Raw genomic sequence first — 18,847 nt, forward strand, 5'->3', positions numbered from 1 at the left:
CATATGGCATCCTCCGCAGCGGCCGCGCCACTGGGGTTGATGCACATGAGACCACTTCAGCACTGGCTCTGGACTCGAGTCCCGAGACGAGCATGGCAACGTAAAAGTTACTTCTGTCTGCCGCCAAACCTTCAAACCCTGGACAGACCTCTGCTTTCTAAGGGCAGGAGTACCCTTGCAGCAGGTGTCCCGACGCGTTCTGGTCACAACCGATGCCTCCAAATTGGGTTGGGGCACCGTGTGCAACGGGCGTGCAGCCGCAGGCCGGTGGAACCGAGGCCCGCTGTGCTGGCACATCAACTGCCTAGAGCTGCTGGCTGTTTTTCTGGCCCTGCAGAAGTTTCTCCCGTTAATTTGGACAAACACGTCCTAGTCAGGACAGACAGCATTTCCCCCAGTGAGCCTTCTTGCACAGGTGCAATGCAAGGTCAGGGAGGACGAGGAGCAAGTCATTCTGGTAGCCCCTTACTGGCCCACCCGGACTTGGTTTTCGGACCTCACGCTCCTCACGACAGCCCCTCCCTGGCGAATTCCCCTGAGGAAGGACCTTCTTTCTCAGGGACGGGGCAAGCTCTGGCACCCGCACCCAGACCTCTGGAACCTCCACGTCTGGCCCTTGGACGGGATGTGGAAGATCTAGCCGGCCTACCATCGACCGTCATAGATACAATCAATCAAGCCAGAGCCCCCTCTACCAGGCATCTTTACGTTCTAAAGTGGCGTCTGTTCGCGGACTGGTGTTCTTACCGAGCCGAAGACCCGCAGAATTGCGCAGTTAGGTCAGTGCTTGTGTTTCTTCAGGAGAGGCTGGAGAGGAGGCTGTCCCCCTCCACCCTCAAGGTGTATGTCACCGCTATCGCGGCCCACCACGACACAGTAGACGGCAAGTCTCTTGGTAAGCACAACTTAATCGTCAGGTTCCTAAAAGGTGCCTGGAGGATAACTCCCTCCCGGCCTAACCTGTTCCCCTCCTGGGATCTCTCGGTCGTCCTTACAGGACTCCAGAGACCCCCCTTCGAGCCCCTTGACTCAGTTGGACTCAAGACCCTCTCTCTCAAGACCGCCCTGCTGATCGCGCTCACTTCCATCAAGAGGGTCGGGGACCTTCATGCGTTCTCTGTTAGCGATGCTTGCCTGGAGTTCGGTCCGGCAGACACTTTCGTGATCCTACGACCGCGACCGGGCTACGTGCCCAAGGTTCCTACCACACCCTTCAGGGATCAGGTGGTGAACCTGCAAGCGCTGCCCCGGGAGGAGGTAAACCCAGCCCTTTTACTGCTGTGTGCAGTACGCGCTTTGCGTATTTATCTGGACCGCACACAGAGCACCAGACGCTCTGAGCAGCTCTTCGTCTGCTTTGGGGGACAGCAGAAAGGGAACGCTGTCTCCAAGCACAGACTCGCCCACTGGGTTGTCGACGCCATTTCCCTGGCTTATCCGAGCCCACTCCACCAGGAGTGTTGCGTCCTCATGGGCACTGGCTAGGGGCACTGCCCTAGCAGACATTTGTAGAGCAGCGGGCTGGGCAACACCTAACACTTTTGCGAGATTCTACAATCTCCGAGTTGAGTCAGTATCGTCCCGTGTTTTCTCAGGTACCGAGCCCGTAGAACTCGGTAGCACGCCCACGATCTGACCAGGTGAATCGCTTGCACCTAGCGCCCTTCCCGCTAACCAGGGGAAACAGTGCGCCTTCATTCCCAGGAGATCCCAGGTTTGGGACACTGGTTGATTCCTCCCTAGCCCTCGTGGGTCGCAGTTCAGCAGAGGAACTCGCTGACCCAAGCCACTGCGGGTACCGCAAGCTACCCTGTACTGGTATAGGTGCTCCACAGGTAAGGCCTCCTTCGGACTCCCCTGTGTGTAACACCACGGTTCTGTCCCCTCGGGCGAGTGGACTCCCGTGTTTTTGCCGTGCTGTATGTTCCCTCCTCTATGAGGCTGGATCCACCACCGCACCAACTTTTCCACATAGGCAATAAGTCAGGCCTCTGATGGTTTTGCCACTTAAACTTGCTTCCCCTCTCGGGTAGGGTCTTCTCCGCCCTGAATAAGGGCTAAGACCCCCTTCCCTCAATGCGTGTAAGGGCCCCGGCCTTAGTTGCTCTATGCGACAAACATAGAGAGAAAAGAGGCCCGGCCAGGCTTGGCCCATTCCCAGGTTGGCGGCAAGCACCTTGTTCCCCCCTCCAGGGTAACGATAAGGAATCCTGATGGCTTAAATGGGGCACTGGTGAAGGGTACGTGCAGCCTGATACAGTTGGTCGTCCTACACATAAGAATACCTGCTCGCTCCTGTATCAGCAGTTCACGTACACGGCTCAGTGCATGGCACTTTTATAAGTGGACCCCTAGTGTCGCTTCTCTGACACAACGTGGAGAGAGCGACAGAAGAGGAACGTCTAGGTTACGTATGTAACCTCCGTTGCCCGATGGAGGGAACGAGACGTTGTGTCTCCCCTGCCACGTCGCTGAGCCGAGCCACTGTTGTGGCCGGACCATTTCCGGCTCCTCAGAAAAATCCTGAATGAACTCCCGTATTTGCGCCACTTAAATACCCGTATGTCCGGGGTGGGACATGCAAATACTGGTTGCCAACTCTCATTGGCCTTTTTTCATAGTTCAGAGGTGAATATCGGCGCTCAAGAGAGACCCCTAGTGTCGCTTCTCTGACACAACGTCTCGTTCCCTCCATCGGGGAACGGAGGTTACATACGTAACCTAGACGTTTCCAACATAATTCACACCCACATCATTTTTTTTTTACTGCTAACAGCAACAAGCATTCAATCATGAATAAAGATAAATTATCTTAACTGAGCTACAATTCATAACTATATGAAAGGGGGGGGGGCTAGGGTGCCAAAATGGTCCGAAACGGCCCTGAATGTCATACACAAATCTTCACCTTCAAATATTTCAAACAAGTAAATCAAAATGAAATAGAATTCTTACAGTTGGATGTGGCTGAACTGTAAATTAAATCCATAACTCTAATGAGCAAAGCATCAGTGACTGAACAAGTGACAGACTGTGTTCAAGCCAATGGTTTTATCTAAATTATATTTTGAGTCACGTCACTCATTCTTATTTCAGATGATGGCCCACGATGATGGAGGATCTGAAATTCCTTGAATCACTGTCACCTCAGTGCTTGCACTGCTGGTCCCTGTCCAGGCCCATGAGAGAAGCTGATAGCTGAGAGGAGGGGTGTGACGACAGAGCAATACTGGTAGTATTAATGATGTCCTGTCACTGCTGCTATTAGTCCAGCTTTGCATTTCTTTGTAGTGGAGCACCAGGTTTCTTCCAGGTCCAGGTAGTGGCGCAAGTCGGTCAGGGTTGCGCAAGTCAGACAGGGTGCCACTTACTTAATGACTGCTTGGCCTGGCACCTCTGGACCTTCTGCACAACTCCACCATTATTTCCCCCAGCATGGCAAGAAGACCACACCCCATTTTGTGTTTCACACCACAGAGACCATTTCTCCCATTATTATTGGTGAGGATTGCTAAGTTAGTATTATTCATACTTCCAGAATGGTTAGGGGTTTGTAGTATTCCCTTTAAAAAATATATATATTTTGGCAAAGATTTCTGGCAAACTAACCACAAATTTGCAAATTAGCTTGTGATTCGCCATAAATGTTTGCAAGAAGTTTGCAGCTCTTCACCTGCAGCAAACCCTTGGCAACAATAGAACATTTTATGCAAGTTTGCCGCAAAGCTTATTTGCATGTGAAAATGAACAGGGGTGAATTTGCGGCAAGTTTGTAGGAAATTTGCCATAAAAAACATGTGTAAGGTATGCTTTCATAGCTGAACTCGTCTGCACAAACTGTTACTAATAGACCTTATTTACGCTAGCACCATCTTTGATTTTTCATGGGAATGACAATGAGGCTGTGAGGGATTGACTTACCATCTCTTCAATGGACTGTACTGCAGTCTAAGGTGTTTTTGAATTGTTCCACAGACAAATCCAGACAACATAAGTTGTGGAAAATCATGATGTGATCTAGGAGCTTTATACAGCTTTATATTGTTCGTGCCATTGAAAAGACTGTAAGTATATCCCTTACAGCCTTGTTTTCATTCCCATCAAAAATCAAAGATGGTGCTAGCATAAATAAGGTCTATTACTTTTCTAAGTGAAAGCACATTTTTAAGGACCAGAATATAGGCTAATAGAGGTCTAGGATGGGCTCTTTTGTCTTCGATGTGCAAACACCTTGCAACCACCCATAACAACTTATTAACCGCTTAGCAACATGCTAAAAACCAATCAGACCACTTTAGCAACTGCATAGTAACATGCAAAAAATCACTTAGAACACTGAATAGCCACATGCTAGAAACCACAAATAACACTTTAGCAACTGCACATTTTCAATGAATTGTGATCTTCATTTGAATAATGCTGATTCTTAAATCCCAAGATCAATCTTTTTGTAAATACGGAACTCTCTACAAAGCAAGTAAATCACTTGCATATGAGACCAAATTTAGTGATAAGCTACTTGAAAATGTCTGTAATTAGCCACTGGCTGGTAAATACTCAAGTTTGAGTAGTATATTAGCTAAGAAGTTCAGCATCCTTTGACACATTCTGTTTAATGTGTGTCCAAAGATGAGATCCACACAATCCATTTGTCATTGAATAATGTCTCATTTAATACCCTTTCTGTTACTTGCAGTAAATTTAATTCTAATCACAAATAGCACTGAAGAGGTAAAGAATCCATTTGAGTCCTCTCTCGTTAATACATACTCATTTACAGATGCTCTTTACAGAACTGCAGGTTTCCTTAAAGAGACAGTCCCAATTAAATGAATGTAATGTATGTGTAAATGGGAGATAGGGAAAGGAGGAGGCGAGAAGTGGCTTGCCAGTATAAATTATATTTAATTAAGACAGCTGCCCGTAAACGCTCTCTCTCTGTCATACCACCGTCCGCAGTCAGCCTTTATCCCTCTCGGAGGCTTGATTAGCCTGATAAGGGGCTGGGTGTGTAGAATCACAACCTGGCCCCGCCCTCTGCCCTGTCACAGTGTGTTTATATAAAGCAAAGATAATATTTTGTTACATGATTATTGTTCAAGAAACATGCAACAAAATATTATATTTGCTATATTATATCGTATTTATTGATAGAATATCTGGATTTGTATATATATTTAAAAACTATTTGTAAAATATATATATTTTTTGTAATGTACATACAGTGCTGTGGAAAAGTATTTGCCCCCACCCTGACTTCTTCTATTTTTGTGTATTTTTCATACTAAATTGCTTTAGATCTTCAAACGAGATATAACATAAAACAAAGGTGTAACGACCTTCTCAAGGAGGACAGGGAAACTGGGGATCTGGCACAAGGTAAGTCTTTTAATGGTTCTTTATAATGTGCAACCATACACACACACACACACACACGTAAGCACAGGAACGCTGAGTTGCTGTACGTTCGTCTCCCTCTGCTCTGTGGCTGCTGGCTTTTTATCCGCTCTCCTCGCTCTACTGTAATTAGAGACAGGTGTTAGACATAATTTAGCTCAGGTGAGAGCGCCCTTACCGCTTTTCTCTCCCGTACGAGCGCTTGACCACGCCCCGCTGCCACATACCCCCACCGCCCGACTCAGGCCGGGCGTCATCCGGCCTGCCTACCACTCCCCCATTTCTGGAGAGGAAGTCAGCGGCAGCCATCTGCACCCCCGGTCTGTGGACCACCTTGAACTTAAAAGGCTGGAGGGCCAGATACCAACGGGTGATCCGGGCGTTAGTATCTTTCATGCGGTGGAGCCACTGCAGTGGGGCATGGTCCGAGCAGAGGGTGAAGGCCCGCCCCAGCAGGTAGTACCGGAGGGTGAGGACCGCCCACTTGATGGCCAGACACTCCTTCTCCACGGTGCTGTACTTAGTCTCCCTTAGGGAGAGCTTCCGGCTAATGTACAGCACCGGGCGCTCCTCTCCCTCCACCAGCTGCGAGAGTACGGCCCCCAGCCCTCTGTCTGAAGCGTCCGTCTGTAATAGAAAAGGGAGAGAGAAGTCAGGTGCATGCAAAAGCGGCCCCCACAAAGTGCAGCTTTAATCTGCGTAAACGCCTGTTGGCACTGCTCCGACCACTGGACCGGATCTGGAGCCCCCTTTTTAGTGAGGTCAGTCAGCGGGCTGGTGGCGTCCGAATAATTAGGCACGAATCTCCTGTAATAGCCAGCCAGCCCCAGGAACTGCCTCACCCCCTTTTTGGTCTTAGGTCTAGGGCAAGTCGCAATCGCCGCGGTCTTATCAATTTGGGGACGCACCTGGCCATGACCCAAGTGGAACCCCAGATACCGTACCTCCACACGCCCAACCGCGCACTTCTTAGGGTTTGCTGTGAGCCCCGCCCGCCGCAGCGATCTCAGGACGGCCCTCAGATGTTGCATGTGCCGCTGCCAATCATTGCTATAAATGATGATATCATCTAGATAAGCAGCGGCGTACGCGGTATGCGGTCTGAGGATCCGATCCATGAGTCGCTGAAACGTGGCTGGTGCCCCAAACAAACCGAAAGGAAGCGTTACGAATTGGTGTAATCCAAACGGCGTGGTGAAGGCTGTTTTCTCGCGGGACATTGGTGTCAAGGGGATCTGCCAATAACCCTTTGTTAAATCCAGGGTCGAGTAAAATCGAGCAGTACCTAACCGATCGAGCAGTTCATCAACACGGGGCATTGGGTACGCGTCAAATTTAGACACCGCGTTGACTTTTCTGTAATCCACACAGAACCGAACAGACCCATCACTCTTAGGAACAAGAACAACCGGGCTGGACCAATCACTGTGGGATTCCTCTATTACGCCCATATCAAGCATTGCATCTAATTCTTCCCGAACGATTTTCTTTCTATGTTCGGATAAGCGATAGAGGCGGCAACGCACCACCGCGCCCGGTTCGGTCTCGATGTGGTGCTGTATGAGGTTTGTACGGCCCGGGAGAGGGAAAACACGTCCGCAAACTCCTTTTGTAACTCAGAAACCTCTGTGAGCTGCCGCGGTGAGAGTTGGTCTCCACAAGTGACCGGAGTGTTGAGATTGTAGTCTTTGTTTATCTCCGGTCCGAGCTCCGCCCTCTCCGGAACTACCGTGGCCAACGTCACAGAGGCCGCCTCCTCCCTCCACAATTTCAGGAGGTTGAGGTGATAGATTTGACGCGCGCCCCTCTATCGGTACGTATAACCTCATAATCGAGATCCCCCACTCGTCGTGTGACCTCAAAGGGTCCTTGCCACTTGGCGAGTAATTTAGAGCTTCGATGTTGGGAGTAATACGAGTACCTTGTCTCCCGGTGCAAATTCCCGTAGCCGAGCACCCCTGTCATACAGCCGGCGTTGGCGTTCTTGAGCTTGGAGCAAATGCTCTTGTGTTAATCGCCCCAGTGTGTGGAGCTTTGCTCGAAGATCAAGAACGTATTGAATTTCATTTTTGGCATTAGAAGGTCCCTCCTCCCAATTTTCACGGATGACATCGAGGACACCGCGGGGCGTCGCCCGTACAGCAGCTCAAACGGGGAGAACCCGGTGGAGGCTTGCGGGACCTCTCGTACCGCAAATAACAGGGGTCTAGCCACTTATCCCAATTTCTAGCGTCATCGTGCACGAATTTACGAATCATGTTTTTGAGCGTTTTATTAAACCGTTCCACTAGGCCATCTGTCTGAGGATGGTAAGCGCTAGTGCTGAATCGATTTAATGCCCAAGAGTTCGTAAAGTTCGCGAAGTGTCCGTGACATAAAAGTTGTGCCTTGATCGGTGAGGATTTCTTTCGGAATCCCCACCCGGGAGATTATCTTGAAGAGTGCCCCTGCAACACTACGTGCGGAGATGTTGCTCAGAGGCACTGCTTCCGGATATCGCGTCGCGTAATCCACTAGGACTAACACGAAGCGATGTCCGCGTGCTGACCGTTCTAATGGCCCGGCGAGGTCCATCCCAATTCTTTCGAAGGGGACCTCGATTAATGGTAGAGGGCGCAAAGGCGCTTTTGGGGTGGCCGGTGGGTTTACCAGCTGACATTCGCGGCACGCCGCACACCACCTGCGGACGTCACCGCCAATGCCCGGCCAATAGAAGCGGGCTATTAGACGGAGAAGTGTTTTTCGTTCCCCTAGGTGACCGGCCATAGGATTATAGTGAGCCGCCTGGAAAACCATTTCCCGGCGGCTCCGTGGAATCAATAATTGTGTTACTTCCTCCTTTGTTTGGGCGTCCTGCGTCACCCTGTATAAGCGATCTTTAATAAGCGAAAAATACGGATATGAGACGGCGACACCCGGCCGGAGTTGTTGACCATCGATTACTCTCACTTGGTCAAAGGCGTGCTTAAGGGTATCATCCCGCGACTGCTCCAAGGGAAGTCCCCTCCGGGAATTCCCGGAGAGGAGGAGCGTCCACCTCGCCCCTTCCCACGTCACTCGGAGCAGTCGAGGACGGCCCTGGCTCCGCCTCCCCGCCAAAGCATCGCACATCACACACCCCTTCACTCTCGCGCAGGACCCATCCGCACAAACTCCCTCCAATAACTTTCTAAAATTCGGCCAATCCGTACCCAAAATTAGCGGATGGGTGAGGCGGGGACTAACCGCTGCCTCTACACTATGTTTTTCTCCCCTGAATTTGATCGCCAGAGTCACCACGGGATATTTGTGAATATCCCCGTGTACACACCTTACCCTCACCAGTTTAGCTGAGCCCAAAGCCCGGGTTGAACCAAGCGTTGGTGGATGGTGGTCTGGTTACAGCCGGTATCCAACAAAGCTTGGTATGTACCCCTGGATTCTTACCGAATCCGGTGCGCTCCAACCCGATCGGGGGCAGCCTGTGGAGCATCGGAGACCCGTACCACCGCCCCTATTTCCATCAGCGGGCACTGATCCCGGAAGTGGTCCGGGTCTCCGCACCTCCAGCAGACCGGCCCAGGCGCTGCGGCCGCACCCGTGCTGGCGGGCGCCCCACCTGAGGAGGAGAGCAGCTGAAGGATGGAGAAGGGCTTGGTGGGCGTTCCCAAGACCGGGGAGCTGGGCGCGCGAGCGCTCCACGCCTGCGGGGGCAGGAACGGACCCTGGGGAGAGAGCAGAGCGAGAGGGAAGAGGGGAGGGAAAAAAACAGGGGAAGACACAGGGAAAGGGGAGACAGACAGAGAGGGCTCATCCGCCCTCGGAATCGCCGCCATGTGGTCCTCCGCGAGTCGGACGGCTTCCTCCAGCGATGCCGGGCGGTGGCACTGGACCCACTCGGCCGTCTTCTGGGGCAAACGCTGAACAAACTGCTCCAGTACCACCTGGTCGATTAGTTCCTCGACGCCGCGGTCCCTCGAGAGCAGCCACCTCCGACAAGCATCACGGAGCTGCTGGGCGAATGCAAGCGGGCGGTCGGACTTATCAAGCTTCAAGGCCCGGAAGAGCTGGCGACTTTCTTCGGGCTTCGACCAACCCGTTGCAAGATGGCCTTCCTCAGATCGGGATAAACCAGGAGGCTTGTTGCCGGCAGTTGTTGCGCCGCGAGCTGTGCTTCCCGGACAAGAGAGGGACTAGCCGGGCTGCCCACTGGTCTTGGGGCCACCCCAAACCTCCGCCGTTCGTTCGAACAGGTCGATGAATGCTTCTGGGTCATCTGCCGGCCCCATCTTCTGTAACGCGGGTGGGGGCAATGTGGCGCTGGTGTCCGGGGTCGCGGCTGCGGCTGGAGCGGCCTCCTGGCTGAGGAGGCTCCGGATGGCGTGCCGGTCCTCTGCTTGAGCCCGCATGATCTCGAAGAACCGACGATCCTGGTCTTGCCGGAGCTCAAGCAGGGATTGTTGGTGGCTCTGATGGAGTGTAGCGAGGGACTGGAGGACTTCCGTCAGCTGGGAGGACTCTATGGGGCTGACTCTGTTCCATCATCAATTTTTCCCGGGTTTCGGCACCAGTGTAACGACCTTCTCAAGGAGGACAGGGAAACTGGGGATCTGGCACAAGGTAAGTCTTTTAATGGTTCTTTATAATGTGCAACCATACACACACACACACACACACACGTAAGCACAGGAACGCTGAGTTGCTGTACGTTCGTCTCCCTCTGCTCTGTGGCTGCTGGCTTTTTATCCGCTCTCCTCGCTCTACTGTAATTAGAGACAGGTGTTAGACATAATTTAGCTCAGGTGAGAGCGCCTTACCGCTTTTCTCTCCCGTACGGCGCTTGACCACGCCCCGCTGCCACAAAAGGCAACCTGAGTAAACAAAAATACAGTTTTCAAAAAAAAAAAAATATATATATATATATATATATATATATATATATATATATATATTATTATTATTATTATTTTATTGAAATAAAAAAGTTATCCAACACCTATAACACGCTTGTGTAAAACTAACTGCTGGCTGTTCCACCTTTAGCAGCAACAACTGCAACCACACACTTCCAATAACTGGAGATCAGTCTTTCACAACACTGTGGTGGAATTTTGGCCCACTCTTCTTTGCAGAATTGCTTTAGTTCAGCCACATTGGAGGGTTTTTGAGCAAAAACTGCCCGTTTAAAGTCTCGCCACAGCATCTCAATCGGGTTTAAGTCAGGACTTTGACTACGCCACTCCAAAACTTTAATTTAGCTTCTTTTGAGCCATTCAGAGGTGGACTTACTCCTATGCTTTGGATCATTGTCTTGCTGCATAATCCAGTTGCACTTGAGCTTCAACTCACGGGCTAATGACCGGACGTTCTCCTTTAGGATTTTCTGGTAGAGAGCAGAATTCATGTTTTCCTCAAGTACTGGCCCTGAAGTAGCAAAGCATCCCCACACCGTCTGAAATTATGCTGCTGGTGGCAATGGCAATGATGAAGACGTTTACGATGGAGTGACGAACCTAACGTTCGTAAAAATCCAAACAACCATACATCAACACGTGAAACAAACATGAACTAGACTATGACTTGGCTTGACTACGACTTGACAAACAAACACGGTTACATTAACAATACTTGACAAGAGACAATGGCAAACATGAGGGCTTAAATACACAGACATGGGGTAAAACAAAAACAAGAAAACCAATAAACAGACAGAACTATAAACAAGAAAACAATACTAATAACCTTAAATGACAAACTAGAACTGATAAGACAATAAACCAATGAAAACAAGAAAACTCTTCCATGGATGACATTTTTGGCCAGTGTTTTTCTGGTAGTGGAATCATGAACAGTGACATTTATTGATGCAAGGGAGGCCTGCAGTTCCTTGGATGTTGTTCTTGGCCTTTTTGTGACTTCCTGGATGAGTCGCTGTGCTCTTGGAGGAATTTTTGGAAGTTTGGCCACTTCTGGGAAGGTTCACTACTGTGTCAAGTTTTCTCCTTTTGGAGATAATGGCTCTCACTGTGGTTCTTTGGAGTCCCAGAGCCTTTGAAATAGCTTTGTAACCCTTCCCAGGCTGATTTATTTCAATCACTTTTTTCCTCGTAATTTCTGGAATTTCTTTAGACCTTGGCATAATGTGCTACTGGCTCAGACCGTTTAGTCAACTTCATGCTGCTGAAAAGTTTCTATTTAGATATTGATTTGATTGAACAGGTCTGGCAGTAATCAGGTCTGGGTTTGTCTAGTCCAGCTGAACCCCATTATGAATGCAGTTACATAGATTTAAGGATTTAGTAACTTTAGTAAGTGGCAGATACCTTTTCACACAGGCCCAGTTGGTATTGGATAACTTTTTTACTTCAATAAATAACATTATAATTTTAAAACTGTATGTTTTGTTTACTCAGATTGCCTTTGTTTTATGTTAGATTTTGTTCAAATTTTTAAAACAATTTATTATGAGATATACACAAAAACAGAAGAAATCAGTATGGGGTAAATACTTTTCCACAGCACTGTAGTTAGAAGGTCTCCTGTTTAATTAACAGCATTCAATGAGAGAGACTTTCTTTCATATGTAAGCAAAATGGACATTACAACTGAAATATACACAAAAGAATCAATGCCGAATAGAAATTAAATCAAATTAAGAGCTTGTGAATCGGAATCTAATCGAATTGGGAAACCTGTATCAATACATAGCCCTAATAGCAACATGCTAAAAACCACTCAGAACTCTTTAGCAAATGCATAGCAAGTCTTGTCAAGCACCCACCACACCCTAGCATTGTGGCGGCACGTTTTGCATGGACAATCAACACTTACAATATAGGCAGAATATTTAAAAATCTAGTTTATATTTTTAATTCAAATAAATTGTTACACTGCTAATACCACCACGTCTTCACTCTTGTCACAGCAGACAGGCACCTTTCATCTGTAATTTACATGCACGCAAACACACACCTAAGCTCACTTTAAAATCTTATATCTAAAGGGGGAACAGCCTGCTAGTCTTGTGTCTATGACTAGTCTAATTGACAGTGAGAGAAAGACATTTACAAACAAACATGAACACAATCTTTTGCATGGAAGAAGAACAGAGCTGAGAGGCTGACATCACTAAGCCTCGCTGTCCCCTGCTTAGCTCGGAGTCAAGTACATAATGCACTGATACACCACAGAAAGTCAAAATACTGAAGCACCACACCCAGGCTCTTATAATCATCTGAGTCAGTATGCATTCCTCTAGGAGCATTTGTGTGCATATTACAAGCTATCACAAATTCAAAGTATAGCACTAACTATTCAACTGGCACTGCTTTGAATGTCTCAAAAGGCTTTCGTTTTATTCCCTGTTTTATATTAAGTACAAATCTAAAGGCCATCTTACCCCTGCTCTGAGCAGTGCCGCAGTTAAATTGAGAAATGGGAAAATATATTTCTAACTGCATTGGCTCAATAAAACCATCAGAGCCAAAGCTGATCTGCATGAATATATCACACTTCAATATTTCAGGTTTCTAAAATAATAAAAGAGACAAAGGAAAGAGAAAGGAATTAGTACTTAAAATTCAAAAACACTCTCAAAATACCTTATATTACCTTTAAGAAACTCTCCTGTACTGCTCCCATCTGCATTTAGTTTTACAGTCATACCTAATGAAAAAAATCTGTCTATTGACAATTACATATTCCCTGGAGAGGTATTCTGTTGCTGCATTCACTTTAAGTGACACTTTATGTAATAAGACCAATTAAGCAGAAACTGACCTATAGCCTATAATTGGTGCACTGTGAGATCCAATGGTGCTCTTTTCAGCAGAAAATCTATGGCTCGATTAACTTAAATTTAACCATTTCCTAACTGGTTATCCTGGCCTGAAATCTGAAGAAAAGGGTTGTTCACACTGATAGTGATTTACAGCAGCAAAGTCGACCTAAGTCGATAATTTTCAATGAGAGTTGGTAATTTCAGGTCAAATGAGTGGCATTGTTGAGCAGAGTTCAACTCAATGTGAAGAAAAGTGACCAGATGTTGGAACTAACATTAGGAATGCAAACAGTGATGAACCGCCTAATATAGTAGGATAACCCCAACCCCCTAACCAACACCAGAGACAAGTGTGGCCTCCAGAGATTTAATTGCTGTTTGTGTGAACCAGTGTCAAAGAATAACTGTTTTATTCATCCCCTGAAATAGATTTTCCGGATATTTGTTTTCCTTCATAAGAGCAATTTTATTAAAAACCATGTAAAGTACACACAGTGTGCCCTCCATTTATTTAACTGAATAGGGTTTCACTCTGAGCAATTACTATAAGACTCTGCTAGAATACTGTACATTTTAAATAATTTACAGACATTGTTATATTATACAGCTCTCTAAAGTTTATTTTGATGTGTTTACAGTTTTTAAAGAAATTAGTAGTGGTTTCATTTTAGATTTTCAGCAAATGTCACTTCAGATTTACTTTATTTTAAAAAATATCAAATAATTACACAAGTCTAATAGAATATTATGAAATACGTCAAATGTTAAGCCCGGTACACACTGTATGATTTTTTCTGTCATTTACGATTGCAGCATATCAGAATTTACTATATGAAGTCCCCACTAAAGATGCCAAGACAGACTGTGCGACATCAACTGTCTTCTATGTCAGACTGTATGATATACAATACATCCTTTAGAACTTATTCATGATTGAGCACCTTGACTGGGCATTTTAAGCCATCAGTCCGTGTCACGTGGTCTCATCCGCATAGACGCACAAAATTAAAATGGTGCCACACAAGCAAAAACGAGCCATAGTGTTAATTTTTGCAATATTTTGTCAGGAAAACTTTCAGAAAAGAAAAATATGGAGTGTCTGGAGAAAGTCATGGATGGGTAAAATAGGATGCCATGGAATGCCCATTTTACATGATCATAATGCAAAGATAAAATTACCTAACACTATATTTGTGTTGGTATATCACATAGACAAGCTAGCATCAGTCACCAGACGCTATGTTTCTGTTGGTTCTTTATTAATCCGGCATCATACTGTAGGAGTAGTCACACTACAGGAATTTGACCCAATATTTCTGACAGTGTCAGAACTTTTCCGGAGGGTAAAGATCATCGCAATGGCAATTAATCACACTAAACGATGTAAGGCTGCCAACTTTGCCCAGCGACAACAGAAATCCCTTAGGATTCCCAAAATTTGTCTCAGATGGCAGAATAGTATCGAAAATCATACACCGGATATGTGTTTTAGATAAAAGATAAACCCCTCATATTACAGTTTTTCTATATTTTTTGTCTCAATTCTCGAATGAGAATATATATATAAAAAAAAAAAATTCAAAACAAAAATTTCTGTTCAAATCTCCGAACAATTAGTTTCTTGTACACACCAGATTTTAATTTATTATTCATTTAAGCAAATTGCACGTTTTGGCACATGTGTGCAAGAGTAAGTACAATTGTCTACAATTTGCACAATAACTAATTGCACATGTCCTGCTGATCAAAACTGATGAGTTGATTCTCAGTGAAACTGTCATACTCTTCACAACTTCTAAACATTCTTTCATCATGTGAGCCATCACATGCAAATTATTGCCCCTCACACGGAGCTTGGATGCATGGCTTTCGCTATCAAACCTGTCGCATTGGATGGCCAGGACTATCCGACTCGGCTACGTGATTCAATTCACCAGGCTCCTACCTCGTTTCAGTGGTATTCGCTCCACCTTGATGCGCGGAGAAAATGCCAGCACCTTACGGGCAGAGATTATAACTCTGATACTCAAGGACGCAATAGAGCCCGTCTCTCCAGCCGAGATGAAGAAGTGTTTCTACAGCCCTTACTTCATCGTACCCAAAAAAGATGGTGGGTTGCGGCCAATCTTGGACTTCTTAACCGGGCTTTACACAAACTCCCGTTCAAAATGCTCTTGCAGAAACAGATTTTAACCTGCATTCGGCAGGTAGACCTGAAGGATGCATACTTCCACATCTCCATCTTGCCTCGACACCATCCCTTCCTATGGTTCGCGTTCGACAGCCAGGTATATCAGTACAAGGTCCACCCCTTCGGCCTGTCTCTGTCCCCTCGCATCTTCACGAAATTCGCAGAGGCAGCCCTTGCCCCTCTACTGGAAGTGGGCATCCGCACACTCAAATACCTCGATGACTGGCTCATTCTAGCTCACTCTTGAAAGTTAGTATGCACTCACAGGGACCAGGTGCTCAGGCACCTCAGCCGTCTAGGGCTTCATGTCAACTGGGTAAAGAGCAAGCTCACCCCGTTTCAGAGCATCTCTTTTCTCTGAATTTCTTGGAATGACTCTCAAGGGTTGGGGCGCCGTGTGCAATGGGCATGCAGCCGCTGGCTCCTGGATAGGGCCCCGGCTGCGTTGGCACATCAACTGCCTAGAGTTGCTGGCTATATTCCTTGCCAGAGATAGCTCACTGGGTCGTTGACGCTATCTCCCTAGCCTACCAGACCCAGGCTGTGCCCACCCCCTTTTGTGTTTTAGCACACTCAACGAGAATTGTGGCTTCCTCGTGGGCACTGGCCAACGGCACCTCCATAGCAAACATCTGCAGAGCAGCGGGCTGGGCAACACCCAATACCTTTGCGAGATTCTACAATCTCAGAGTTGAGTTGGTCTCGTCCCGTGTTTTTTCAGGTCTGAGCCGGTAGAACTCAGTAATACAGAACAGCCGTCCGGGTGTTCCGCTTGCACCTAGCGTCCTTCACCAAAGTGATCCAGTGCACACTCTCTCCCAGGTTAGCCACTAAGCTCTCGCTTCCTGGATGATCTTCCTCCCTAGCCTTCTAGCCTGCAAATTCAGTGGAGGAATTTGGGACCAGACCCACTACGAGCCGCAAGTGCTCTGTACTGGTAGGGCTCCACTGGCATAATTCCCTCTTCAGGCAACATCCTGTGATGTATTAACCGCGATACGGTCCCCCTGTCGGCAGACCCGCATCTCACTTGGGCAGTCCCTCTGCCCCCGGTTGCCCTTAGGGGTGCTGGGAACCTAAGGTCTGTATATGATACCTTTTCTGGGAGCGTTGTAGAGGGTTATGTGCGGCCGATACAGTTGCTTCTAGCACACAGTAGCTCTTCAGTACAAAAACCTGACTGACAGACACATGCCGCTTCCCTTTATACCGTATGTCCAGGGGCGGGACATGCAAATTCTGTCAGCCAATTTCTCATTGGCCTTTTATCAAGTTCAAATGTACTAGTCACTACATTCGACACAATGTCTCGTTCCCTCCATCAGGGAACTGAGGTTACAACAGCAACCGTGGCAGGTTTTCCATTGTTTTCATTTTTTTGCATGGATGTCATTTTGTGGCAATTTTCTGTTCACTACATTTTACTTTATTAGAAATGGACATGCATATGTGAATTTTGTTTACATTTAACACATTGCTACAAAAATAAATGTACTGCATACATACAGTACATATGTGCATATCAGTTTTAGTATTGTCCTGTATTGACTTTCCCAGTAAACTTTTACCTAATGTAGCAATTGGTACCTGAACGTTCAGCTAGTCAAAACTGACATTCTTATCTAGTACAGTAAGCAGTCAGTGTCAACAAAAAATTAGAACAAAAATTTAATTTGTATATAACCAACATTTCAGGGTTGACTGCCATGGTGAAAAAACATCTAAACATTTTGACCATTACGTCTCACACGATGACAAAAAAACATTTCATTTTGGTGGTATTGTCCAATTTTGACACATTAGTTAGGTTTTGAAGTATGAATTAAATGTTTTGGGTGAGTTACTACATTTTGCATACATGCAATAGAGTTGTGATTTCCCATAAAACAGTTTTGACAATTGCACTTACAGAATGTTAAGACTGTTTCAAAAACTCAGCCAAAGCGATTGAGAAAAACTGCAATATCTTGGGAATTTTTGTCACTTTCAGTGTTATTTTTGGCCCAAACCCTGGTTAATTTCTAAGCCTAGTGTGAACACCTCAAAAGTGAATGAGAGGTAAACTTGAATCAATATTTACCTATGTTACCAATATTACCTATAATATTTAGCTATAAAAGTGGCAAAAAAGTGTTGTATATCAATGGCTGCCTGCAATCTCTTCAAGCACTTGCTGATAATCTGTATGGACCAGCTTCTGTGACCAAACATTCAGACACAGATATCGAATCGGCATTGAAAATATACAGTATGAATACACTATTCAAGTCGACTTACCCAGGACTCCCAGTCTGTAGTTCATGGTGACCACAATGACGTTGCCGTACGCTGCGAGCACGCTGGCATCAAACATGTTTCCGGTTCCTTCCATATATGAGCCACCATGAATGAACAGCATGACAGGTTTCTTTCTACGGTCACGAATGTCTGAAAAAAAAAACATCACATGTGAAAGTTTCAGTATAGAAAGTTGAAAGACATGAGTCACTTTTTGGAGTGTGATGGTTGGACTTTCATTTTGGCTGATTGTTGGGTCACTTGAAACAACAAAAAGCTAAAGATATAACCCACAAACATGCACTCACACACACACTGCGACAGATGCGAGGTAGCTGCAATGAAGCGTCGCTATAGTAACTGCCTCAATTTGATTTCCCCATCTACCCAACAGAGCCCATTCCATCAATGTGACTCGCTCTCATTGACTGTTGCCATGGAGATGTATTACACAGACACACATACTTTCACTTTTCTAACCCCTTGACAACCTCAATCACCACCTGAATCTCAGTCGATTTCATTAAAGCAGATAACTGATAAAGTCAGATGCTCCAAGATCAGACTGAGAGTACACACGCTTGCAGACATGCAATCATGCACGTGCACATGCACACACGCATCACAATTACACACACACACACACACAGACAAATTCGATTTTATATAATTGTGGGGACTCTCCATAGACTTCCATGCATTTTATGGATTTTATACAGATCTACCGATCATTTCTATCTCCTAAACCTAACCCTCACAGAAACCTTTTTGCTTATTTACATTTTCAAAAAAACATCGTTTAGGATGTTAACTAAGCCATTTCCCTCATAAGGACTGATGGCTGGGACCCACAAGGTAGGTGATCTCAGGTTTTGCTCTCCTTGTGGGGATATTTGGTCCCCAAAATGTAGTATTAACATGTACACACACACACACACACACACACACACACACACACACACACACATACACACACAGTCACACATTTAAAAAGAAGTTATCTTAGATATTTAAATGAGGACATAGATTTCTATTGTTTTTATTTTCTACAAAGCTAATTACAATTACTAATACATTAACAAACCCCTACCCCTACCTCTGAATTGAAGTGTGGAGATTTTTTTAAAAAAAGATCATTATTTATTTTATGAATCTTTCTTCTAAATGATGAGATCCCCAAATGTCCCCAACAATTTTTTTTTGCCAGATTTAACTCACATCTG

The 18,847-nt window shown here is 46.2% G+C and overlaps 1 protein-coding gene across 3 annotated transcripts in view; it reads right to left on the bottom strand.

Moving 5' to 3' along the window:
* LOC127623700 (neuroligin-2-like) overlaps nt 1-18,847 on the bottom strand; it is a 275,308-nt gene that overhangs the window by 105,127 nt on the left and 151,334 nt on the right. For all 3 annotated transcript variants that reach the window (XM_052098278.1, XM_052098198.1, XM_052098359.1), the window contains one exon: nt 17,625-17,774. In XM_052098278.1, the coding sequence (XP_051954238.1) occupies nt 17,625-17,745 (121 nt within the window). In that variant the 5' untranslated portion in view covers nt 17,746-17,774. The remainder of the gene's footprint in view (nt 1-17,624; nt 17,775-18,847) is intronic.

This window comes from Xyrauchen texanus, chromosome 1 (genome assembly GCF_025860055.1).
Source record: "Xyrauchen texanus isolate HMW12.3.18 chromosome 1, RBS_HiC_50CHRs, whole genome shotgun sequence".
Lineage (NCBI taxonomy): Eukaryota > Metazoa > Chordata > Actinopteri > Cypriniformes > Catostomidae > Xyrauchen > Xyrauchen texanus.